Source organism: Molossus molossus, unplaced genomic scaffold, assembly GCF_014108415.1.
Source record: "Molossus molossus isolate mMolMol1 unplaced genomic scaffold, mMolMol1.p scaffold_m16_p_1, whole genome shotgun sequence".
Taxonomy (NCBI): domain Eukaryota; kingdom Metazoa; phylum Chordata; class Mammalia; order Chiroptera; family Molossidae; genus Molossus; species Molossus molossus.
Window position 1 is genome coordinate 242,466,510 of NW_023425344.1, and position 27,157 is coordinate 242,493,666.

General features: G+C 48.6%; 1 protein-coding gene across 2 annotated transcripts in view; it reads right to left on the bottom strand.

Annotated features, from left to right (window-relative positions):
- Window positions 1-8,495: 8,495 nt before the first annotated feature.
- Window positions 8,496-27,157, bottom strand: part of SLC24A4 (solute carrier family 24 member 4) — a 135,537-nt gene continuing 116,875 nt past the window's right edge. For both annotated transcript variants that reach the window (XM_036242255.1, XM_036242246.1), the window contains exons 13-17: window positions 19,281-19,447; window positions 15,665-15,779; window positions 11,123-11,235; window positions 10,609-10,674; window positions 8,496-9,537 (exon numbers count right to left, since the gene is read on the bottom strand). In XM_036242255.1, coding sequence (XP_036098148.1) covers window positions 9,385-9,537; window positions 10,609-10,674; window positions 11,123-11,235; window positions 15,665-15,779; window positions 19,281-19,447 — 614 coding nt within the window. In that variant the 3' untranslated portion in view covers window positions 8,496-9,384. The remainder of the gene's footprint in view (window positions 9,538-10,608; window positions 10,675-11,122; window positions 11,236-15,664; window positions 15,780-19,280; window positions 19,448-27,157) is intronic.

Here is a 27,157-nt window from a genome sequence, read left to right on the forward strand (position 1 = left end):
AGAGGAGGCAGCGGCCCTTGGTGGGTGGGTGGGGACTCAGCCCTTCACACTGGCTGCAGGCAGGGGGAAGCAGCTGGCCCAGGAGGACTCACTGCCTGGTTAGCACATCCATTCTCTGGCAGCCCTTGGAGTGAGGGAATGGAAAGAGACTTTGAAACAGTGACCTCTGGGAAACAAATCCACATTTTTGACCAGAGGCCAGATAACTGAGCATTAGCAGCTCATCATCTCCAAGTTGGCTCATCTACCAGAAGGCAAGCCAGGAGGTTGAAGCTGTTCTCTGGGAAGCAGAGTTCCCACTATGTGCCAAGCACTGTGCCCCTACTGTGCGTGAAGGTGGGGAGAGGGGTCTAAGGGCAAGGACACATACCACATGGTTTTGACCCATGGCCCAGGAGCTCCTCATGTTCTGGCAGGCAATCTTTCATCATGTCTGATTCATCCTGTGTGTCCAAGATGGGGGCTCAGGACAGTTGGATAAATGGAATAATGGACTAAACCTGTAAACACAATGTATTGGTTATCTATCAATGCATAACAAGTTACCCCCAAATGTAATAGCTTTAAACAATAATAAGCTTTTTCCCTCTCTTTCTCAGTCTCTCTCTGACTCAGTTTCCATGAGTCAGACATCGAGAGCAGCTTAACAGGTTGGATCTGACTTAAGATAGCTCATGAGGCTGCAGTCAAGATGAAGGCAGGCAGCCTTTTTGGGCTCTGAGGCAGAAGCTGTATGCCGAGGAAGACAGAGCAACGATAAGGAAACTGGGTCACCAGTGCCCTCCATCGAGAGGTACTAATCCTCTTCATTTGTCTCTTGCCTCGAGGACAAAGGCTGTATCTTACACCTCTTTGTAGAGTGTGCTTGGCAGACAAGTCATCCATAACTACTTGGGGCTGAGGCTGTGATTTATTTCTCTCACTTCTCCCTTTTGGGAACATTTACTTCCTCTGAAAATCAAGCGTGGTGTCCTCAAGCCTTCTGCATAAGAAAGCCCGGCGGGGACAGGTCACTGGGAGAGGAAGTCTGACCCCACACTGGTCTTAGCCACAGTCCCAGACCGGGCTCTGCTGTCGTCTCAGTGAGGTGTCTGCAGACAGGTGCGCCCTCAGCAGGAGGCTCCTGGGACCTGAGGTAGGAACATTCCCAAATGTGGGCTCACTTCCTTAAAGAGCTGCTGTGAGGGTGGCTGGGTGCCTGGGGCGGGGACACTCTGGTTGCTTCAGAACCGAAAAGCACTGTTCCCATCTAGCCCAACTCGTGCCCACTGTGTGACCTTGGGCAAGTTTCTCAGTCTGTCTGAGCCCAAGTTTCCTCTTCTGAAAGATGGGTGGAGGCATACCTGCCTCACAGCTGCTTGGGAAGGTTCTCGAGAAGGTGGCTAACCGTGTCTGTTGAATAGAAGGCAGGTGACAAATGTCAGTTTCCTTTCATCAACTTGTTTTTGTTCCTGTATTGGTTTTTCTAAGAGCAGAACAGATGCCCAGCTCCCTGGGATCTTCAGTGCCTTCCTCCTGTGCCCTACCCCTGACGGGTGCACAGAGATGTGTTTTAGGAAGTTTGGGTCCAATTCAGCAGCCATTAATTAATACTGTCTTGGACAAGGTGATGTTGAGGACCAGAAAGGAAGGTGTGGTCTCCCTGCCTCCCCAGGGTCTCGTCCCCAGAAACCTCAGATGCTGACGCTGCAGAGGGTGGTCCTCACAGGGCCCTTGGCCTAGGGCAGGGTCAGCTGCCTACATTGCAGGGCTCAATGCAAAATGAAAATGTGTGACCCCTCGCTCAAAAGGCTGCAAATTTCAAGCCAGCTTCTGCAGAGCATTAAACCAAGCACAGCGCCCTTCTAAATGTGGGACCCTCTAAGCATGGGCTCTGTGACTACATAGGTCTCATGCCCATGGACCCGGCCCTGACCTGGGGTGCCCCACACCTGCTACCTGTCTGGTCTGGGCAGCCCCAGGAAACGGAAGGAGACGAGCTTCTAAGGCTGGCTCTCACAGTGAGCAGCCGAGAGACCCTGCACACAGCACATATGCTCTGTGCCTCATTTTCCCCACCTGTTGTATTGAGGACAATACCCATCCTGTGTTTCCCTGGCTTGGTAGGCCAGGAAGCGCCCGATGGATTGAGATGCTCACAACCAAGACCTCTTGACTGCAGGACCCACAAAGCTTATTGGACTGGAATTGCCAAGGCAGAGTCCTTCACACACTGTGGATTGAGCTTAAACAGGAAAGACTTAAATGAAAGGGGTTTCTGACTAACTCTCCTCTAAAGTAGAACCTGTGGGCCCAGCCGGTGTGGTTCAGCGGATGAAACGCCGTCCTATGTACCAAGAGGTCACCGGTTTGATGTTTTCCAAATATTTAAAAAATTCTGATTCATTGTGGACTGATATTTTTATAAGTATAATAAAAATGACTAGAAGAATGCAATAAAAATGTTCAGGCATAAAATTACTCTCTTCCTATTGCCGTACACATTGATATTCTCTCAGTTTTCATACTCATCTTATTGCCGATGGATACGTTTGTGAGTCGGCGTAGGGTCCCCGGTCACACTTTGAGTGGGACCGAGCTCCTCACCACTCAGAGCGAACCGGGAGCATTAGCATTACCTGGGGACGTGCTGGACATGGAGCATCTCTGGCTCCAGCCCATTCACGCTGAGCCAGAATCGGCCCTTTTCCCATAATGCCCAGGTGATTGATGTGTACGTCCAAGTTTGGAATGACACCCAAGGCAGCCGGGGCTCAGGAAACTTGTCAAGAAAGGAAATAACTGGAACCTCTCCCCCTAATCTCAGTTTCTCATGTCCCAGGAGCTGATGGCATCACCGTATTCCCAATGAGCAGGGCCAGCTCCGTGACGGGCTCAGTGTGAGAATGGAAACAGAGAGCCTCTTTTTTCCAAAAAAATCATTAAGAATTTCAAGATGGTGACAACTGGGCCCGGGCCCTTCTGGGTGTGGGGCCTGGGTGACGACAGGGGCCACATGTCCATAAAGCTGGCCCTTCTGATGAGGTAGGAACGAGCTGGGTCATTCTGGACTGATTTGCACCAGCTAAGTTATGAGATTTCTGCTTTGTTTCATTCATTGCCGATTATTAGAATTAAAAAGCTCCGACCCTCATCCTTTTGAAGTTTATTTTTTTTCTCAGGATGCAAATATAAATGGTTTCAAATGGCTATTAGTCCAGTGTCAATAGTTCTTTCAAAAAATACAAAGATGTGTGTGTCTACTGATACACAGATGGAAGGAAGCTCTACATAGGGAAAGACAACTTGTGCTCATTCATTTTATTGACAGTGTGCAGGTTTTGATATATTGCATGACAATACTGCTAGATTCCTTATAAAGATTTAGTTCATATTTACTCTACATTTTTTCTTCACAATAAAAATAAACTCATGCCAGTGTTTAGTAACCGGAATTTCAATTCATTCAAATGTAATGACAGTTTTATTAAACTAAGAATCTCATGTCACAGAGCATTCACAGTGCAGGAGGTCACAGTTATTGAAAAAAAATAAATAGCGGGATAAATATATTGATTATTTACAACTTTTCAACCCATTGCTCCTGCTCCGCCTGTTGGGGAGCATGAACAAGGCTGGTGGCGGTCAGCCCGGCATGACAGAAACGTCTTGCGGGGGACGCAAGTGATGTGTGACAGCCCCGAAAGTTCTTGGTTTGAATTGTTTTCTAAGAGTCCTTTCCAGACACAGAGCCCTCTGATTCTATCTGCCTGCTATCTGGTAGGTCATGGCTGGGCCCCAGCGAGATTGCATGACTCTGCAGAAACTGTGCCCAGCCTGTCTCTTGGGCATCTGGGATGCACCAGGCCTCTCCTCACCCGGCCCGTTCTTTGGCAGCTCCCGCCCCTGCTCCTGGGCCTGGCCCCATCTGGCTGGCAGCCCTCTTTCCTCTCTGGGTAATCAAGGCTCCCTTTGTGTTCAGACACCCAGCAAGGGCTCCCGCTGGTAGCTGCTGGACGGGAGACACAGGCAGAGGGCACTCTGCCAGGGAGCATGTGCTCTGGACACCCGGCCGTCCAGACTAGCATTCCCCGGGGAAATTTCCCAAGCCTGGCCACAGCGGCCTAGCCATAGCTCTCTCCACCGGGTCCCCCACAATGCTTAGTCCAAGCCATGTGGAGGAGGCTCCAGGAAGTCGTCTGCAGCTCAGAAGGGCACCTTTGGAGGTGAGGGCAGGGGTGCCGCAGTGGCCAGAAAAACCCCGCTAGAATATCTGATGTGGACAAACAGAGCTGCCTTGCTTACACCCCTTTACGGTGGGGGAAAAGGCCTCGCTCCTCCTGCCGAAGGGGACAGCGCGAGCGCCTGGACACTTGGGAATCCCGGAGCGGGAGCAGGGAGGTCGCTGTGGTCGGGAGCCCTCCTTCAGGCACCAAGGCGGATCACACACACCGTGCAACTGGAAGCTGAACGCTGCACATACTCTCTCGATAGCGTCAAGCAAATTGTTTTCCAATAGGGGGCGGGCAGGGTAGGGACGTACTTTCTCCGGGATTAAGGGTTTCATTGACCTCGACATTGGAAAAGTCCCAACCAACATGTTGCATAAGAAGCAACTGTTTGCATTCTGGCCACACTGGGGAGAGGTGTGGGTTAGGCCTGGATTGGTCATCCAGTGTTTAACCAAGGAGCAGCCACCCAGACGTGTCCATCTAAGGGCTGGAGAAGCCACGCAGCCGAGGCTGGACCTACCCCTAGTACAGAGGTGTTTTCAACTCTCGTCACCGGTTCTGTACCAGGGTGTTCAGGCAACGGACATGTCCCTCGACCAGAACAGAGGGTTGCTCAGCTCCTGCCGCGAAGGGTGTCAAGCATCCACGACCTTGGCAGCTGGACACGGACACGAGAGGCGACGCGAAGCCTTAGAAACTCTTGGACAAAAGATGACCAGAGCCCAGCCAGGCTGGCGAAAGGCCGGGCTCCACGTGAGAACAGCATCTGCGTCCCACCCACGTCCTTTGCTGAGCCCATGGAAACACCCACAAGACCGAACGAAGAAGATTTGCCCAGGGCTGGAGGGGCCCCTGCTCCATGTTTTGAGAAGCCCAGGGAGCCTTGAGGGGCTCACGTGCTCAGCTGCACAGTGAAAAGCCAGAGACTAAGTGCTCACATGCGGTGGGGGCGCCCACTCGGGCGGATCCAGAGGTGGAGGGGCCAGGGAGGCAGGGTTGGGAATTGGGGTGAGGGATGATGACTTTCTGCCATGCGAGAACTACCCAGAGAGCACTGTCAGAAACTTCTGGGAGTTTCTATGGGCGCCGTGTGGCAATGAAGCTAAGATGTGGACCGTCTCGGGTGCCCTGGGCGCATCTGCTAACCGCTTCGAGGGGAGGAAGATGCGCATGGAGGTCATGTTCAGAGGGCATCAGAGGGACCTGGGGATATTTAAATCATAGCGCATGGGAACAGTCTCCTGACGATTTTCACCCCGACGGGCAAGTTCTTTGTGTACTCGAGCACTAGGCATTTGCTGGAGCCTGTCACACACAGCCCAGCCGAGGAGGATCGCGGCGACAGGGGCGAGGCGAGGGTGGAAGGGAAGAGACCAACTCCAGCCCTGGGTGCTGCTCCCTGTCAGGGCTGCGGGGGGCCATGGCTCACTGAGGGGCACCAGCACCAGCTGAAGGGCAGGGAAGTCCCCAGACATGCAGCGGACCCGACACTGTCCCAGCACCTGAACCCCACGAGTCCATTTCATACCTGGGGGAGGAACGCCCCTTCTCCCAGTCCATCTCACTCTGTCCACCCACCTCAGGACAGGGAGGGGCCCTAGGGCTCAGGGAAGAGAAACACTAGGAGACAAGGAGGGCCCACACCTTCCTGGTACCCAGCCTGTGTCTGATTCCGGTGTTCCTGAGGGCTGGCTTCCGCTGATGCCCTAAGGCTTACGAATCCTCACCAAAGGAAGAGGACCTGGGCCCTGGGCTGCCCAGGAGGGTTCGCGGGTCCGCGTCCACACGACTGCTCTGGAGTGATGTGCACGCCCACATGGTGAACTCCGGGAGGGTTAGTGCTTTATTAGCTGCAGCTGCCTAGGTCTGTAAAGGCAGGGGATTGACAGGCAGAAGCAGAAAGAGCCCTAACAGCCCGGCCAATGTGGCTCAGTGGATTTAGCACTGACCCATGCACCAAGGGGTTGCCGGTTCGATTCCTGGTCAGGGCACATGCCCAGGTTGTGGGCTGGATCCCCAGTGGAAGGCATGCAGGAGGCAGCCAATAGATGTTTCTATCGTCGATGTTTCTCTCTCCCTCTCTCTTCCTCTCTAAAATTAATAAAGATATAGCCCTAACAGATTGGGGGGCAGGGTAAGGAGCAGATGAAAACTCACAGGGCAGCAAGGCCCATGCACAGGACAGACAGGAAGCACAGAGGCTGGCTGAGGGTGGCTTACAGGAAGGGTGGGATGGGTCTGATCTGCCGCCGGTGCCCTTAACCACCAGTCTCTCACTGCAGCTGACCCAGAACGTTCCTTCAGGGCCAGCTTCACCTTTCACCTGGACCATGCTTGGGCTGGTCAGGGCAAATTCCCAACCAGAAATCAAAAGGAAACCCCTGCTCCTGATTCTGTAGACATTCTCCATCTGAGTGCAACAGTTTGTTTCTCCTTTCTGTCCCCAGTGACAAGAGTTAAATTAATTTTTTCAACTGCCTATTTTTGTAGCCGTGTAATTACCCCATGCTAATTAGCTTTGGGGATAAAATAAAGGAAATATTCCTGCATAGTGATAAAGCATTATTTTAAAATGAAGGCCTAATTAATCAAGCAATTCTTACAACTTGTGATGGAAAAGTATTTTAAAACGAGAAATTTTCACCTACAGTGTATCTATAGCTTCCTAAGTATACTAAATGCATAAATCCTTTACGCAAGTTACCTTGGCACATTAAAGTCAAGAGAGAATTAGCCAGGAGCGCTCTACATATGAAGAACATCATTGTTTAGTCTCACACTGTAACTGCCGTGTCCTTTACAATCTCAGAAGGATTCTGCTGAGGAAAAGGCCAGTAATTAGGACGTGTTCTCTGAAAACTATACAAGTGTTCAGACAAGTGACACCAGCAGGGACGTCATCTGGGGCCATGTGGCCTGTGCCTTGCCGCTAAAAATATGCTTTGGTCTTTACCGGGAAAAATGTAGGGGTATTGGATAGGGGTAGATATTAGGATATGAGCTGGGGCACCCAGGAGTCAAGTAAGTATCTGATGAAGTTCCGACTCAAATGATGAAATCCAACCACAAGGACAAAAACGTACCACACCTGGCCCAGCCCCTCCCCCAGCAAGGATGGCCAACCCCCTGGACTAGCTGAGCCAAGACGGGCGACCATCTGGAGCTCAGCCTCCACTTTGCTGCTAACTGGCCATTGACCTCGAGTCACCTGACTTCTCCAAGACTAAATTTTCTGCTAAAAGGGAGACTAATCCCTACTTACGTTGCAGGGAGCTTTGAGACTCGGGTTAGAGAGCCGGTGAGTGTAAGACAGACAGAACCAGGCCAGCTTTGCGAAGAGGACAGTGCCCCCAGGGCTCCGAAACCTTCTTCTACTTAAGTTTATAATGATGACCGATGGCCTCCCTGGCCTCACACTCAGCTAATTTCTTAGGAAAATCACCCTTGTCCTCAACTTGAAGATCACTGAGTCCATATCTAGGTAGCATACCAAAAAGGGAAGCCTTCGTGTGGTGGAGCCGCTCACCCTGATGGCGGTCCAAGACAGAACCTGGTGGCGGAGTCTGGCCCACCGCAGGCCCCCGCTAACGAAAAGGACACACACGCGAACACTTCCTCTGTCAGCATTCAGGAGGCCCTAAGGAGCACAGCCACAAACCCCACCTTGGGTCACAACCTCTGTGTCTCAGGAAGGAATTAGCTATTGGATTTCAGCTCATCCCCAATGACTGCTCACTCGTGAATCACGAAACACCTGCTTTCCTCTTAGCATCATGGGTAATTCCCACTGTCTTCCGTGCAAAATAGCTCAGTGTTAAAAGTGCATCGACGCTGATAGACTTTTGCAATAGAAACATTAAAAAAATAAAAATACCTCTATATAAAATTAATTGTGCTTTCTTTTTAGAAACCACAAATGGTTTGTGTTCGTAACTCTTTTTAATATATATTGGAGAGCTAGGAAGTGGTCAAAAGCTGTTTAATATTTCTCTATTTTTGAACCAGCCTCCCATCCCTGGCCTTTCATGGGTAGCCAACCGTAAGGTTCAAGAAACTCAGCTCTAAAAATTCCCAGTTTCGGTCCCAGCCACCCAGGGAGCAGTGTGCTGCCTTCCGGGAACCTCTCTCCTTGTGAGTAACTGCTGGCACACTTATTCTGGTTCAGCAGGCTATGGAATTTGTTGGGCATAGAACAACTGGGTCTTTCAACAGGATGGTTTTGAGAGTAGAGCATTAACAAAGAAACAAGCCCAAAGTGACGCCGCATCACACAGGTCTGGAAGGTATGGCTGGGCACTACGATCTCTGCCGTGTCTGTGAATTAGCACCCAGTTAGAGGTCAGTCGCGTACTCTTTCCCAAGTTCCAAGCCAAACGTCTCCGTGTCCACGCCACACGGTACGCACAGGGTTCGTTTTCCGCGTCACCTTTTCGGTCCCCATAATGGTCCTTTTGTATGGAATGATAGTTTTCAAGTATGATGAGCTATAGGACATTTTATTTTTAATATTTCATTACTCATTCTCTGAATGCATCAATAAACATGAGAAAAATAGTGTATTCTTGTTTTCTCTTCTGCTGTAAAACAAAAACAGAACAAATCTGAAAAACTGTTTCCATTCTTCCAATTTGTCCAGAAAAAGGGGTGTCTGCCTTCATGGCCCCACCCCCCCAGCAGGTGGAGGCCCTGCCCCTCCAAACCACGAGTGTTCCTGCAGCTCTTCACAGCGTAGGCTGCCCACGGACCTCACCCCTCAGGCCCAGGGGACACTCCTGTTTTGCACTTGCCCTGGGAGATGTCCCATTCACCGACCACCTCATTCACCCTCTGAGGATGCTGTGGAACAGAAAGACCAACTGCACACAGAAGTCTTTCTGACTGAAGTGTCCAAGAGAGATCAGACACATGCCACATCCCTGTGACTGGCAGCTCCGGTCTGCAGAGCTGCTTTAATAGCGGCCCCCAAATCTTGCCTTTTGGGGGACAGAACTCCAAGGAGGAGGAGGACGCCCAGCAGCCTGGCCCGTGACCCAGGACCACGATGGCTCTTCCTTCCAGTGTAAGAAAGAACAGATGGCGGCTGCCGGTGCAGGAGACTCAGGGTGGGAGGGGACAGAAGGGAGGACGCTAGCGCCAGTGTCCAGAACAGCTCCCAGCCGGCCGCGGCTCAGCTTTAATCTTCTTCTCGGCACATCGGCAAGTTGACAAAGGTGAAGACGTTAAACTCTATCATGATGGAGAAGCACAAGAAGATGGCGTAGAGAACCAGCACGTAGACGCCCAGCTTCCAGTCCAATCTCCATTTGTTTAGATGGATGCCAAGGACCTGGCAGGAGACAGTGCAAGGGTCAGGCGTGGGGCGGAGAAATACGTTTGTGGAAAACTGCACATAAACCACGAATCCCATCACTTCCTCCAAATGTGGGCTAGAGCAGAGGGTGCTGCCAGGCATGGCCTTGCTGAGATGGCATGAGCCCTGCAGGCTTTAGCCTTGTCTGATGGCAGGGCGAGGCCCTGGCCCAGCCTTCGGACTCAAGGGACACACCAGCTGCCCTCAGGGAACGGGCCCTCCCCAGCCCAGACCTTCTCCAGCCACAAGGAGGGTCTTCTGCCTCAGAACCTGGTATCCTCAGCCCTCTTCTCCAGAACTCCTGCGGGCCCACCATCGGGCAAACTTCAGCTCGCACCAACTTTTTCTACTTATGTATGTGTTTGGAGAGAGAGGTTGGAACGTACCCTCCTTCTCAATTCTTCCCAGACTCTCCCACACGTCCCTTTACTGCCTTCTCTCTCACCCCTGAATCGAGGCTTGCTAAAGGTGGATCACAGTCCCCTCATCAGAGCAACGTCACAGGCCCCACAGAGACAGACCAGCTGGGCTCCAGTCCCAGCTTTGCCACGTCCTAACTGGGTGACCTTGGGCACGTTAACCCCCGAGCCTTGATTTCTTCTGAAAAATGGGAATGGTACCATCAGGTATTTGTAAGGATTGAATCATTCAGCAAAGGTAAAGCGTTTAGCTCAGTCCTGGGCACATGGAGTGTGGAGACCCGAGTTCTACTATGTGCGAGTCCGGATGCCTGAGCAATGCCCCCTCTGCCAGCTCGGACGGGCTGGGGAAGATTTCTCCTCTAGTGAGGGGAGACAGACTGGGCAGCAAGAAGAAAGTCATTTCCTTCCTCCGATGACTTCTTAGTTGTTCAGGGAACAGTGCAAAGGTGGGTGCCAACATTCTTGGCACAAATTGTGTCTCGGGGTATCCGAATGCATGTTCCCTTAGCTTTGCCCCTCACTGCCGGGGGAAGAGAGAGGGGTTTCACAGGCATGCAAGTGACCGGGCGGACTCGATGAAATGAAGTGTGCACAAGGCTTCTATTTTGCAAATATAAAAACTCACCGTGAGCGCCACGGAGCCCAGCAGCAACACCACGGAATAGACCAGGCCCCGGCTGTTGATCTTCACCTGCAGAAACAAACACGCGCCCTGACTCTCTGGGCTGCTCTGGCCCATCTGTTCCGAGAGCCCAGCTGCTCCGGTGTATTCCCTCCCCCATCTGGGAAGCACAGGTGGGTGTTCAAGGTGAGCACATGGCCATGGACGATCAGCTAACTGTGGATTCAAATCTCGGCTCCGCTGGTCTGAGGAAAAGGACCGGGCGGGGACAGGCATTCCAGTGGGCTAGATACAGGGCAGAAGCACCAACGAGTGCCGGGCAAACAGGGGCTTCCCCTGTAGGCACCCCTCAGACTGCTCTGGGAGCCTTCACAGAAAGTGGGTGCCGGAGTGCCACGGAGAAGTGGGGGCGTGTCACCCAGAGCCCTGGCAGGGACGGGCCAACAGCACCCTCATTCCCGTGAAATGCACACGCCTGGCGTCTACCTCACTTACTAAGGAGGCGAGAGGAACTTACTGTGGATCCGTAATTGATCACCATGGTCTGCAGACCCCACGGGATGCCGAGTCCCACGAGGATGTCGAACACGTTGCTCCCTATGGTGTTAGAAACTGCCATGTCGCCAAGGCCTAGAGGGACAATCGACACGTGTCACTCATTAGGAGCAGGTCACGGGAAGTCCCTGTTCTGTCCCTTCACTGCTCTAGTAGTGCTGTTCCTGAGATAAGAATTCCTTCTTCACAGACCCCGCATTTCTAAACCTTCTCCGAGGCCTCAGACTCACCGGTCGCGAAGTCTACAGGGGGCCTGGTACGGACTGAATGGTGAGCCCCAAGGTTCATATGTTGGGGGCCCTAACCTTTACCCCCTCAGAATGTGACCTTGTTTACAGAGAGGGTCTTTAGAGATCACCCAAAGGAGGTCGTGAGGGTGGGCCCTAATCCAGTATGACTGGTGTCCTAGAAAAACGTGGACAGACAGCGCAGGGACAAAGTCACGTGGACGTGGTCATCTAGAGCCAAGGCCAGAGGCCGGGAACAGATGCTCCTCACAGCCCCCGGAGGACTCAGCCTTGCTGACACCCCGACCTGGGCCTCCCAGCCTCCAGACTGAGGTACGTTTCTGCTGTCTGCCCTCCCAGTGTGGAACCTGACACAGGGCCTGCACAGTTCGCCAGGGGTGTTAGTGATGTTCCCGAGGACCCACTGCGCTTCACCTCATGTAACCCCAGCCGCTCTGAGAGGCGGGGGCACTGTCCTCATGGCACACGATGACCCTAAGGCTGGAGATGTGCCCAAGGTCACACAGTTCGCCAACAGTCTCGCGTCCTTCACACCCAGACAGGATGCGTACTTGGGGCCCAGGTGATGGAACCATGACCTTGGCTGGGACGCCAGGGCATCTGGTCTTATGCCCTGGTGGCCTCCAAAGGGTGAGCTCTTTTCTGCCAGCCAGGCGACAAGCGTCTTAGAGAGTGGGGACCATGTCGTCATCTTCCCCTTCCTGCCCCACTGTCCTGAATCGTGCTAGCCATTCCATCGGAGGGACTTAATACCTTGAGGGGTGTTAGAAGTTAGAAAACAACTTTTACCAATAAGACTCATACTGGCTGAAACCTGTTCCAACCTGGCCGCCGGGCCCCGATTTGACCCGAAACCACCTGGCACGCACACGGGTGTGTGGGAGGAACAGGCCTAACGGCCTAACTGTAAACTGCTCTGGTCACGGAGAAGCGGGCAGTGACTCCGAGCGTCTGGACGACGGGTTCGCCTGCCTGTGACGGCCACCCGCTGGTGTAAGCCAGGTCACCTCCTCCTCCCGCCCTGCTCCCGTCATCTGCTGAGCTCGGGCACACGCCTTCCTCAAGGGCCTCCCCGCCAGCATTGCCAGTGTCTGGGCAGCGCAGCCCTTCGGTGGCGGCATCTCCAGGAGACGCCTTCTGGTCCCCCGTCTCTAACACGCAGGATGGCAGGGATGGCAGTACCTGGCCCAGCTACTTGCCCCTGGTGAGGAGGCAGGCACCCGTGGACCGGTCTGTCGGGAGGTGTGAAGAGTTTGGGAGGAGCCCTAGCCGGTTTTGCTCAGTGGTTAGAGCATCGGCCCGTGGACCGAAGTGTCTCGGGTTCGATTCCGGTCAAGGGCACGTACCTCGGTTGCGGTTCATCCCGGCCGTGGTCGGGGTCGTGCGGGAGGCAGCCAGTCGATGTGTCCCTCTCACGTGGATGTTTCTCTCTCCTGTCCTTTCCCTTTCTCTCTACCTGAAGGTGGCAGAAAATCATCCTGGGGAGGAGTGAAAAGACGAGCTTGGGAGGAGAGGACCGGCGCCTGGGGCTGGGCCGGGGGCTCTGCACACGCGCCGCCCTCTCTCCGCCGCGTCCAACTGTGAGGCGCACACGCCGCACTTGGGGGTCTTGCTAAAAGGCAGATTCTGATTCAGGGGGTTTGGGGTGGGGCCTGAGAGTCTGAATTTCTCACACTCCCTGTCCAGCCGATGCCGCCAGCCTGGACCACACGGAAGGCTGCGGCCCAGTGCAGGGAGGCTGCGGGCGGCACCCCGGGCAGGGCAGCGGCGCCCCGGGTAGGGCAGTGGCACCTTGGGTAGGGCAGCTACACCGCAGGCAGGGCAGCGGTGCCCCGGGCAGGCACGCAGCGTGGCTGCTGCTCTATGCAGTGGTGCCAACAGGTTCTGGACCCCCTGCCACAAATACACTCTCTGTGCTTCAACCGTGTCCGCTGGGTCCTCTGTCAATCACATCAGGGCCACCGTACGACAACCGTCCATGCCCTCCCTACCTCACCCTCCCTCAGGTTTAGCAGCCACTGAGGGGGTGTCCTCCCTCAGAACCTGCCTGTCCCTTGTTCCTGCACAGCCCGTACTCTGACCTCACTGGGACATCCCCTCCCCGTCTTAGTCCTTCACCTTCTAATGTCACCCCCCACCCCGCTACTAGCCTGGACTCCAGGGCTAGCTGCTTAAACTTCATGTTCTCTTACCCCGACCTTCTGTCGTGTCCACCAGCCAACCAAAGCTCTGGATGGACCTGTCATCTCACCTGTGTGACTGAATCCCACCCACGCTCACGCCACGAGGACATCAGGCAGGCCCTCTGTGCTCGTGGGCTTTCCTTCTGTTCGCTCAGCTGGGCTGAAGAGTAGCCCCTGTCATGTCCACCCAGAACCTGACTGTGACCTCGTTTGCAAATAGGGTCTTTGTAAGTGTAATCACATTAAAATGAGGCCATACTGAATCCGGTGAGCCAAATACAGTTATTGGTATCCTGATAAGAGGGTCGTGTGCCCTGGCTGGTCTGGCTCGGTGGTTAGAGCGTTGGTCTGTGGACCAAACAGTCGCAGGGCACATACCTCAGTTCCAGTTCGTTCGTGGCCCTGGTCGGGGTCGTGTGGAAGATAACTAATCATCTCTCTCACGTCGATGTTTTTTCTCTCTCTCTCTCCCTAAGATAAATGGAAGAATGTCCTCGGGCAAGGATTAAAAAATAAAAGGGGAGGGTTGTGTGGACACAGACACGCACAGAGAAAAGGCCGTGCAAAGCTGCAGGCAGAGACCGGAGTAATGCAGCCACAAGCTGACACCTTGACGGTGACCCGCCAGCCTCCAGAACTGTGAGAAAAGCCGTTTCTGTTGTTTTAAGCCACCCAGTTGGGGTCTTTATTTTTATGTCAGCATTTGGGAATGGACGGGTGGCAGAGTTTGCCGCCCCCAAATATGCCTTTTTGGGGGATATTCTTCTAAGCTGGTTATTGTCAAGAAACAAAAGGCTCAGGAAAAACCTTTGGCCTTACCCCTAACTGCCTAAAAGAATTCGACAGACCTCTGCAGTGTGAACTAATGGGAGAGGCGGGGAGGAGCCCAGCAAAGCCTGCGTGATCCCAGGCCCCTCCGTGTCCCCTGCTGCAGAAGGCCCAGCAAGCCTGCTTTCCACACGTGTGCTTCTTTATCTCCCTGTGAATTTCCTTCCTGCCCTCTGACATCACAAACCACTACCCCTTCTCCTTAGCTCAAGATGGCATATAAGCCTCCACTGCCCTGTGTCCTGGGCCCCACGCTCTTACGCACCCCGTACGTGCATGAATGATTAAATGTGGTTATCCTCTCTGGCTAATCTGTCTCGTGTCCATTTGACTATTAGATTAGCCAAAATGAATACACTCACCTCAAAGGTCACTCTATTAAATTCCATTCCCCTGGGTTGCCAGCCCCAAGGGTCCCTATTTTCACAAGGCTCCAGGTGACTCCCAAACATACACGCACCCTTGCCTTCTCCTTAACTCATATTTTCTCAGCACCTGCCAACCAATCAAACCTTTCTTCTGTTTCAAAGAATAAAATGTCCTTTCCCTATCGCCAAAGCCAACTTTCTCTCTGGGTACTTACTTCTCTCCTCTCCTGAGTCCTCTGAGATTTCGCTCCATTATTCACCCCCCCTGCACCCCCACCCGCCATACTTCCAAACCTCCATCTGCGGGGGAAGATCTGTGGAAGGCCACGCCGGGAAACAGCAGTACAGAAAGGCTGGCTCTGTCAGCTCTTCTATTCTGCTGTCAGAGAGCTCACAGGGCCCCCTCACCTTGCTTAACCCATGTCGCTTTGCAGGCCACAAAGAAAAATGACCCAACACACCAAAACATTACACAAATTCTGGAACTCCGAAGAAGCATAGGGAAATCGTTGGAGGTCTAGGACATCCCCACTCTGCCCTCACGGGACCAGAACACTTCTTGTTACCACCTCATTAGCGATAAGAAGGCTGGGCTTCAGCTCTGGTCAGTCTCACATTGGTGATTTCAGGACAAGTTCATTTTTATACAACTGCACGCGTACAAATGCTTCTTGAGGTCTGGAGTGGGGGGGGGGGTTCATCTGGGTGGCATTCTCCCCACGGGTGGAACCTGATACGTGTGATTTCCAAAAATCACAGCTCCCTCCACAGCAGAACTTAACTACAAGTCATAAGAGCCAGGAACTGTAGCTCGGGCAGGGGTGAGGGGCCTGCATGGTGACGCTGATGGCGGTGGGGACTGACACAGGATGTGTACCTTGTCTTGCCACAATTAAGCTGGCCATGCAGTCTGGAACGCTCGTGCCTGCTGCCAGGAAAGTAATACCCATGATGACGTCAGGGATCCCGAATGTGTACCCGATAATAGTCACCTGCAGAAGAAGGGGGAACATCGCTTACCCTCAGTGCCTTTCACTCGAGCACACTACTGCTGCAACCATCGAAAAAATCTGCAATATGGTTTGGTTTTAAAAATATCTCTCGCGTGTTCTTGTTCCCTGATGACATAAGTAATATGCATTCACTGTTTTAAAAAGTCGAGGAAATAAAGTAAAATGAAAATTGAAAATCATCTACCGTTTCTCAAGACCCACAGACAAACACTAGTCACACATCCCATCAGCCAGTGGTTCTCACGCGCGAACATGCAGAAAGCCCTCTGGCAGGCTTGTGAACATGCAGACTGCCGGGCCCCACCTCCAGAGTTTTTGATTCAGGAAGTTTGGGGTGAAGCCCAAGAAACTGCATTCCTGGCACATTCCTGAGACTGCTGGTCTAGGAACCGCATTTAAAAACCACTGCTTTTGCCCAGCCGGTGTGGCTGAGTGGATTGAGCGTCATCTCATGGACCGAGAAGTCCCGGTTCAATTCCTGCTCAGGGTGTGGGCCTGGGTTGTGGGCTCGATCCCCAGTGGAGGGCGTGCAGGAGGCAGCCGATCCATGTTTCTGTCTCATATCAACGTCTGTCTGTCTGTCTGTCTGTCTGTCTCTCTCCCTCCCTCCCCCTTCCTTTCTCTCCAAAATATCAATAAAAACATATTTTAAAAAACCACCACTGTTTTAGAATATACCCTTGACCTTTCTGGTATATTAGAAAGAATGAAATCAGACTGTACTATCAACATATATTTTGCAACATGTGTTTCATGTAATAATACATTGTGAATACCTTTCCATCTCAAATATCCAATTACATTATTTTAAACTGATGCACAGATTTCACTGGATGGCTATAAAGTTTTAGCTAATCCCTTGCTGCTGGATATTGAGGAGGTTTCTTTTTTTGGCTCTGACAATATCTCTATCTCTACTTATAAGTAACATTTACCGAGCATTTACTGTATACCAGGTATGCAAGCAGGTGTTTTGTTTTCACAATCTCATGTTCTCCATTACGTGCCACCCACTATTAGTGAGGGAGGCACTATATAGTGAGGGAGGCACTATTATTATGCCCATTTTCTGTCTAGAAAAACTGAGAGTCAGAGAAGCTAAGTAAGAATGCCTGCAGTCCTGGCCAGTGTAGTTCAGTTGGTTGGATCATTGTCCTGTATACCAAAAGGTGGCTCATTCGATTCCTGATCAGGGCACCTACCCAGGTTGCAGGTTCAATTCCCTTGGGTGCATGCGAGAGGCAACGGATCGATGTTTCTCTCTCACATCGATGTTCTTCTTTCTCTCTCTCCCTTCTCCTTCCCCCCTCTCTCTCAAAAATAAGTAAATGAATAAAAAAATAATATCCTTGGGTGAGGATAAAAAAGATAAAAAAAATCGGGCTAACGTGGCACTCCACTGCTTTCTATAGGAGTAGAAATTCCCCTAAAGAAAGGTCAGCTGAAGTTCAAAACCATGAAAGACTGCCCAGCAGGGACGGATGTAGGGCCAACCCTTCACAGACTCTGCTTTAACGAGTGGGGGTGGGAGAGTTGTTAAACATCCAACCTCACTGCTAATTAGTAGAACTGATATAAGAATACTGTTATTTTCAGTAATTAGAGAAAAAGTTTCACACATTTGTTAATTTCATCTTCCCTAATTCTCACACCCACTCAAATATCATGAAATACTTCTTCTTCTTCTTTTTTTTTAAACTGCAATGTTATTTTGGGAATGCATTTTAGTAACAGAAGTCACTGGATTTTAAAAAATCAAATGTAAAGATGGGCTGGCCTTGAACCGTACTCAGAAAGTTTTAAGTTTGCAAATTCAACTCATTTAAGGCATAGTTTTCATGATCTTGGACTGGTGTCTGTTCTGGGAAGTTAGGGTAGTCGCTATTTCCAACTCCTCCCCACCCCAACACACACACACACACACACACACACACACACACACACACACACACTGGTTACGGGGACTTTGACCTTCACCTGACAGAGCATGGGGCGGTCAGTGCTGGCTCCATCACATGGTGAAAATAGCGGATATTTACAGTTATGAGCAATTTTCTGTACCGCCAGCCCGGATCACGATGTCTGCACAGAGACTTCTCCTTCTCCCAATAACCCTGTTAGACAGGGATGATCTTCCCTGTTTTGGAGGGGGTGGCTGCGGTTCAGAGAAGTTGAGTCACCTGCCTAAGTTTTATGGAACCTAAGTGGGAAAACTAAGACTCAAATCCACTGCCGTGTGACCCCCACGGCCCATCTTTGCCCACCAAGCGGCTCCTCGAGGGTTAAGGGAATGGTGGCCCCTGTGACGCTGAGACCAAGACTCACTCGCCCTTTCCACAGCTGGCCCCAGGTGCGAGGAGAGGGCAATGGTACACGGAGGCCATGGCTGTGCACAGCTGACAGGTGAGCTTCACAGTAGGAACGCAGCCATCCTCGAGCTGCATCTCAATTTGCTCCTGGACGCTCCGGTCAGAATGAGGAGGGGGGAAGGAGGGGAGGATCGGGGAGAAGGGAGAAGAGGAAGGGGAGGAGGCGGAGGAGGAGGAGGAGGGAGAGGACTGGAAGGACCCCACAGGGTGGCACACAGAGCAAGGGGGCAGGTGCCCCTGCTTGGCCCAGCCCAGCCTCTGAAGGTCTGTAGCGAGAACTGCGATGCGTGGCCAGAGGAGCTGCCAAGGAGCCGTGCCAGCGCCTCTCCACCTGCAAAACCGCAGTCCAGATGGCACGGAAATCCCAGCAACAAACAGAGGCAGCTCGGGATAGCGGCTGAGGCCGTGGCTCCGGAGAACAATAGACCAGGGTTCTAGTCCCAACCTAGAACTCACTAATGATGTAACCAACTGTGTAGCAGATGCTAATTGTGTAACTAACTGGGCAAATTACTCCATCTCTAGGCCCCAGTTCCCTCATCTGTAACATGAGCGTAATAAAATGGTTGTTATGAGGATTGAAAGAGTTTACATACAGTTTATACATGTGCCTGAACATAGAAAGGGGAGAGGAACATTCCTTGGCAGGGGGCATAGAAGGGCTACTTGCGTTCATTTCCCACTGACTCCAGTCTCCGTCACCTTCCCCCAGGACCCTTGAAAGGATGGGGCCTAGTGAGCAGCCCTCTGGAGTTCTTTACAGAAACATCTTCAAGGTATCAGGCCCGGTCCTCGACCCCCAGCCCCTGCCACCCCGCCATGGTGCTCTGCCCATGCTGCCAGGGGAGAAGGTTTACCTCCATCCCCCATGCCTGCCTCGCAAGCATGTGCCACACTGTACCTGTCTGGGCATCCCTGGTGCAGAGCGCAGCAGCGTGCACCACTGCCAATACCCCTTCTTACTGGAAGACAGGTCAAGGTCGGGGGGCAGGTAATGTCAGAGGTAGGTAACTTGCCAAAGGTGGCACAGCAGTTTTGAGGTCACGCTCCCACCTGTGGCAGGTGCTGGGCAGGGGCTGTCTGTCCGGTCCACCCCGCTCCCTCCACTCACCAGCCACACCATTAGGTAGGAGAAGACGGCGATCCACAGCGTGGCGGTGATGAAGGTGACCATGAAGAACTTCTCCCAGCGGGGCTTGCTGCAGTTGGGGATGGTGATGCACAGGAGGAAGATGAGTGGCCAGGTGAACACCCACTTGGCTTTGTCCCCTGCTGTCTCTGCAGGGGGATGGGACAGAGCCAGAGGGAGGGGGAGAAAAACACGCGTTGGGTCACACACCTGTCAGTCTTCCTGTCGGTTTATTTTTTCAAGCCCAACAGGAAAATGCTACCAATATGACTCTGAGCAACTGATGTCACAGAATCACATACCTCCATCATGTCACCCTGAAAGTGACCTTAGCAGCACACCTCATTGTTTGTTGATGGAATAACTCAGTCCATTCAAATCCTTCAGAGCAAGGAAAGGAGACCCAGGGAGGGATAGACTTGTCCAGGGGAGCTGGGATGGGGATGTGGGATCTGGATGGGCTTTGGAATCAGACAGACCGAGCTGGTATTCGAACGGCCTGGAGAAATCCCAAGAGCTCCACTTCCTTCTCTGATCATAACAGTTGTACTAACAACACCACCGTAATCAACCTATGAAGTGTTTGCTCTGTGTCGCAGGCACAGTGCTAGGTGCTCTGCATTTAGTAGTTTCTTTATCTGTTAAATGGGAACATTACCTTTTTTTTTTTTTGCTGTTGCAAGAATGACGTGATACAATGTACATAAAATATTCCATGGAAAGGGAGAGCCCAGCTTGACACCCAGTAAGTCCTCTGTTCTCAGCTTCTTTGCTCCTGTGGTAGATGCAAGACTAAAATGTGGGTGTCCTGGCTGGCGGGTATGACCTCACTGGCTCCCCCCAAAGGAATCCACAAACAACTCAGCCATGGGAAAGACGCCTCCATAAACCATCAAGTACAAGCACAGCGCCCTGAAGAAGCCTCTGAGCACTGTGTGTACATGTGGGCTCGAAACCCAGCTGGTGGGTGATGCCACGGAAATGGGGGAGGGGTTGGGGCTATGAAAATTCTCTGCTCCTTGGAGGCAGTGAGAACACTGGCAAATGGTCAGAATAAACGTTTTTCAGAACTTCAGAAACTGACCAAAGGTTTGTAGCAACCCAGGGAGTGTTTACTTATGAAAATTGACTGGATCTCAGAGAGAACAGGGAGCTTTATGAGGTTTTAACTTGCCCTACTTTCCATCCCCTCTCACCAGCTCTGGAGAAGCCTGGAAAGCCAGCAGCCTGGCACCCCACCAGGGGTGCAGCAGCAGGATGGAGCTCCTTCTATGTCCTTTCCCAGAGAAAGCGCATTATCTGACCTATTTGGTACATTCTTGGAAGATCCCACTTCCAAGAGTGTCCTTCTTTAACCTGAACCAGAGCTCAGCCAACGCAAATAGCCTTTTCCTTGAGGGCGTTTGTTGAAAACAATCAGAGGCAACTGTGGAGCATCACACTCCCCAAGGTGGGGGGTAACAGGACAAACAATAAGTGAACCAAAAAGCTTACAAGGAAAAACTAGGGAATGTAGTATCTATAGGGCTTTGTAAAGCTCCTACATATTTCTGGGAATCTGAAAACCACAAGCATGCATGGGGCTGTGCTGAGGGTTATTTGCATGCTCAGCAATGACTTAGAATTTTCTACGTTTTTTCCTCTCCCTAACGCTGAGGACCTGAGCAAGCAAGAGGTAAAGGCTGAGGTGGGCTGTAAACTGCCGGCTTGAGGGCTGAAGATGTGCCCCAAACACACAGGACCCATCAGAGACGACTGGGAGACTCACTGGGTCCAGGTCTCCAAGGAAATCTCTGTGCAATCATTAGACGACCTTGGGCTAACCTAGCAGATGTTTCAGTTGCCACACACAACACAAAATACAGACTTTACCAAATTATTTGAGAAAAGTCACCAAACAAACAAAAACAACAATAAATAGTAACAACAAGCAGACCTGGTCAGGGAGAAGAACACATTTTCTAGAATCGTCAAATTATATCATTTTAAATGCCCAGTTTTCAATAACAATAACAACAACAAATTAGGAGACAAACAAGAAAATATGGTCTACATGCAGTGGAAAAAACAGTCAGTAGAAACTATCTCTGAGGAATTTTAGACACTGGATTTACCAAAGACTTTAAATCAGCTATTTTAAACTATACACACAGAAGTCTTTTAAATGTCTAAAAAACTAAACAAAAGCATGAGAAAAATTTCTCACCATAGAATATGAGAATAAAGAAGTACAAATTATAAAAAAGAGCCAAAATAAATTCTGGAATTCAGAAGTACAACAGCTAAAACAAAAAATTCACTGGAGAGGCTCAACAGCAGACTTGAGCAGGAAGAAGGAAAACGTCAATGGCCTTGAAATAGGTCCATGAGACTGACTAGTCTCAGGAACAGAAAGGAGAAAGAATGAAGGAAAATGAACTGTGTCTCAGGGACCTGCGGCACGCCACCCAACGTGCCAACATAGGCACAAGGAGAGCGCCAGACAGAAGTAGAGAGAACAAGGAAGAGTATTTGAAGAACTCATATTGGAAAACTTTCTAAATCTGATGAAAAATATGAACACATACATTTGAGAAAGAATACACATTCATCTCAAATTCATATGGAGCACTCTCCAGGATAAACCACATGTTCCATCAAAAACAAGCATCAAGGAATTTGAAAGGATTTAAATCATGCCGAATATCTTCTACAATCATTTCACAATGGAAAAAAATCAGAAGTCAACAACAAAAGGAAAACTGAAAGATTCATAAATATATGGAAGTTAAATAACACACTCTTAAATAAATAATGCATCAAGGAAAATCATAAGGGAAATCAGAAAATACTTTGAGGTAAATGAAAATAAAAACACAACATACCAAAACATATAGGATGCAGCAAAAGCAGTGCTTAGACCTTTATAGCTATAAATAACTATATTAAAGATCTTAAGTCAGTGACCTAAATTTCTTCCATAAGAAACAAAAACAGTAGAGCAAATTAAATCCTAAGAACGCAGAAAGAAGGAAATAATTAAAGTAAAAATAAGTGAAATAGAAAAAAATTAAAATAGAAAGAAATCACTGAAACTAAAATTTGATTGTTTAAAAAGATCAACACGTCCTGGCCAGTTTGGATCAGAGGTTAGAGCATTGGCCCGAGGACCACAGAGACCTGAGTTCAGTTTCCGTTAAGGGCATATACCTTGGTTGCAGTTTGTCCCCCACCCTTGTTAGGGTCATGTGGGTGGCAACCAGTCAATGTGTCTCTCACATCGATGTTTCTCTCTCTCTTCCTCCCTCTCTCCCTTCCGCTCTATCTGAAGATAAAGTGCAAAAAAAAAAAAAAAAAAAAAAAAAGTCCTCGGGTAAGGATTAAAAAAAAAAAAGAGATTAACACAATTGACAAACCATTAGCTAGAATGACCAAGCAACAAAGAAGAAAGACTCAAATTACTAAAATCAGGAATGAAAGAGGGTTATCACCATGAACCTCACAGGAATAAAAAGAATTATTAAAGAATATAATAAACAACTGTGCCCCAACAAATTAGATTACATAGATAAAACACAAAATTCTATGAAGACAGAAACTACCAAAACTGACTAAAAATGATAGAAAAGCAGAGTTGATTTATAACAAGAGATTGACATAGTCATAAAAAAATCTTCCTTTAAAGTAAAGCCAGGACCAGATGGCCTCATGGTAATTTCTACCAAATGTTTAAAGAAGAATCAGCATGAGTCTTTCGCAAACTCCTTCAAAAGACAGACGAAGAGGGAACATTTCTAAGTGCTCTCTATGAAGCCACTGTTACACTGATATCAAAGCCAGACACCAAGAGAACAGAAAACTACAGATCAATATCCCTTATGGATATAGATGCAAAAATCCTTAACTCATTTCTGGCAAACTGGATCAAACAACGTATCAAAATGTTTATACACTTGGACCACGTGGGACTTATCACAGGAATGCAAGCTTGGTTTAACATATGAAATTCAATCAATCCAATATACCATGGTAACAGAATAAAGGACAAAACTGCAATCATGTCCATTGAGGCAGAAAAGGCATTTGACAAAATCTAATGCCTTTTCATGACAAAACACTCAGTGATCTAGGAATAGAAGAGAATTTTCTCAACCTGGTAAAGGGCATCTACAGAAAACCACAGGTGACGTTATACGTAATGGTGAAAGACGGTAAACTTTCAACAAGGTGTGGATGTCTGCTCTTACCCTTCTAGTTAACATTGTGTGGAAGAGTTAGCCAGTAAAACTAGGCAAGAAAAAAGGAAGTAAAAGTCATTCAGATTGGAAAGGAAGAAGTAAAAGTATCCCTATTGTAGATGGCATGATCTTATATAGAAAAAATTTGAATGCACACACACAAAATGATTAGAATTGAAAAAAAAAAAAAGTTCAGCAAGTTGCAAGATACATGATCAATATACAAAATTCAGGTGCACTTCTATATGATGACAATGAATGATCCAAAAATGAAATTCAGAAAATAATTTACCATAGCATCAAAAAGAAAAAAAAAGGTTTATGAATAAATGTAATGAGAAGTACATGATTTATATGCTGAAAACTGCCAAACGTCAATGAAGGAAATTCAAGACAACCTAAATAAATGGAAAGATGTCCTGTACATGGATCAAAAGATTTAATGGTAAGATGAAAATATTCCCCAAACTCATGTATAGATTCAATGTAATTCTTATTTAAATTCGAGGTTTGTTTGTTTTGCAGAAATTGACAAGCTGATTCTAATATTCTTATGAAAATGCAAAGGACCTGGATTAGAAAGACCAGTCTTGAAAAAAGAAAGAACAAAGCTGGAAGCTCTCTGGCCTAAATCTGCCTGAATCGAGTTTCTCTAACATGAAGAGAGTCTGAACTAATTCATGGTTTCAATGATAACAGAATCTGGGGAGGGGCTGCTGGGGTGATGAGATAAGGTCTATACCAAAGGACATCTCCCCCAATACCACTAGGAGCCCCTCCTGCCCGTCCCCACATTCCTTCAAGACATCTGAAAAAATGCTCATATCATGGACTCTGATAAACGTGCAAACATAAGCAAAAGAAACAGTCTGCTATTGTTTCTTTCACTAAGCTCTCAGATTTCTCTTTTGAAGTAGAAAATGACAATTATGTGAAAAATATCTTTAAAATGAACTGTAACAAAACAGATGGCTAATCATAGTGAAGGAAAGAATTAAGAACAGATGCAGTTTGCTGATGAAAACTTCAAACAAATTAACTTGGACAGTTGACTAACCAGACAGTCCAATGGAGGGAGTGGTAAACTTGAGGCATATGGGGACACGTGTGTCCCTGGATGATGCCAAGGACATACTCACAAACCCTGGAACTAGGAGCATTTTCATGGTCTAGAGAGCATAGCTCCAGACCAGGGGTTCTCAAACTTGAATATACAACGGATCCCCTGGAGAGCTTGTTAGAGCCCCAGAGCTAATGATCTGGCAGCTGAAATGGGGGTCCAAGAATTTGCGTTTCTAACAAATCCCCAGGGGCTGGTGATGCTACTGTCCTGGGACCACATTTTGAGAACCACCCTCCTAGGTTAACTCCATTTAAAAACAAGAGAGATAGGATTAACATATCATTGCATTCAGCAGCTTAAATGTACAATTAGGTGTTTTCTAGCATATTAGAAAGCTGTGTAATGATCACCACTATGTAATTCCAGAAGATTTTCATCACCCTCCAAAAAAAATCCTGTACCCATAAAGCTATCATTTCACATTTCTTCTCCTCAAACTGGCAGCCACTGATCCACCTGTGTCTATAGACTTGCCTATTTTGGACGTTCCATTGTGTCTGGCTTCTCGGATGTAGCATATGTCTTCGAAGTGCATCCATGCGGGAACATACTATCAGTACTGCACAATACTTCACTTTATGGATATATCCTATTTTGTTTATCCATTCATCACTTGATGGATATTTGGATTGTTTTTACCTTTTCGCTGCTATGAGCATTCATGTATAAGTTTTTGCGTGGGCATGTTTTCCTTTCTCTTGGATATATAACTAGGAGTAGAACTGCTGTGTCATACAGTAACTATGCTTAACTTTCGCCAGACTGTTTCCCAAGTGGCTGCACCCTTTTACATTCCCACCAGCAGCGTATAGGGGGCCAATGTATCCAACATCCTCGCCAACACATTATTGTCATCTCTTTTGATTGTGGTCATTCTACTGAGTGTGATGTGGTATCTCCTTGTGGTTTTGATATGCCTTTCCATGATGACTAATAACACTGAGGCCCTTTTTATGAACTTATTGTCCATGTGTATATTTCCTTTGGAGAACTATTTACTCAAATCTTTAGCTCATTTAAAAATTGGATTGTCTTTTTATTGTTGAGCTTTTAGCATTCTGTATCTGCTCTGGACACTAGATCCTTATTAGAAATAAAATTTGCAAATGTTTCCTCTATTCTATGAGTTGTCTTTTCACTTTCTTCATAGTGACCTATATACCACAAAAGTTTTTAATTTTGATGCAACAATTTATGTTTTTATTTGGATACTCATGCTTTAGATTGCTTTAAGAAACCCTGGTCTAGCCCTGGCTGGTTTGGCTCAACAGTTAGAGCATTGGCCCATGAACCAAAGAGTCACGGGTTCGATTTCAGTCAAGGGCACATACTTTGGTTGTGGTTTGGTCTCTGGCCCTGGTTGGGGTCATGCGGGAGGCAACCAATTGATGTGTCTCTCTCACATGAATATCTCTCTCTTTCTCTCTCACACTCTATCTGAAGATAAACAGAAAAATATCCTTGGGTGAGGATCAAAAAAAGAAAAGAAACCATGGTCTAATCCAAAGTTACAAATATTTACACCTATGTCTTCTATTAAGCATTTCATATTTAGGTCTGTTTCATATTGAGTTAACTTTTTTTGTATATGATATAAATTAAGGGTTCAAAATTACTCCTTTAAAAATGTGGGTATCTAATTGTCCTAACACCACTTGCTGGAAAGACGATTTCCCCCTGAACTGTCTTGCAACTCCTGCCAAAAACGAATGGACCTTAAATATATGGGTAATTTCAAGACTCACAGTCTTACCCCATTGATCTATATTTCTGTCCGTATGCCCGTACTAAACAGTCTTGATTACTGCATCTTCTAAGTTTTGAAACCACAAAGTCTGAGTCCTTCAACTTTGTTCTTTTCAAGATTGTTCCAGTTATTCTGGGCCCTCTGAATTTCCATATGAGTTTTAAAATTAGCTTGTCGATTTCTGTAAAGAAATCTAGCTGGGATTTTTATAGAGGTTGCCTGGAAGCTGTAGATCAATTTGGGGACTCCTGCCATCCTAAACATTTTAAGTCTTCCATGAATATTTAGATCTTCTTTAGGATCTTCTTCAACAAGATGTTATAGTTTTCAGTGTACAAGTCTTGCACTACCTTTGTACTTTATTTTTAATGCTATTATAAATGGAATTTCCCTAATTTCATTTTAAGATTGCTAATTGCTAATGTATAGAAATACAATTGAATTTTGTATATTGATCTTGTATCCTACAAGTTTATTAATAGGGTGTGTGTGTGTGTGTGTGTGTGTGTGTGTGTGTATTCCTTAGATTTCCTATGTATAAGATCATGTCATCTGTGAATACAGATACTATCACTTCTTCCTTTCCAATGTGGATGTCTTTTATTTCTTGCCCTGGCTATACTCTCCTGAATAATGTTGAGTAGAAGTGGTGGGCATGACCCCTTTTCCTGGTCTTAGGGGTACAGCTTTCAGTGTTTCACCATTAAGTATAATGTTACAGCTATGGGTTTTGTTGTTGTTGATGCCCTTTATGAGGGTAAGAAAATTCACT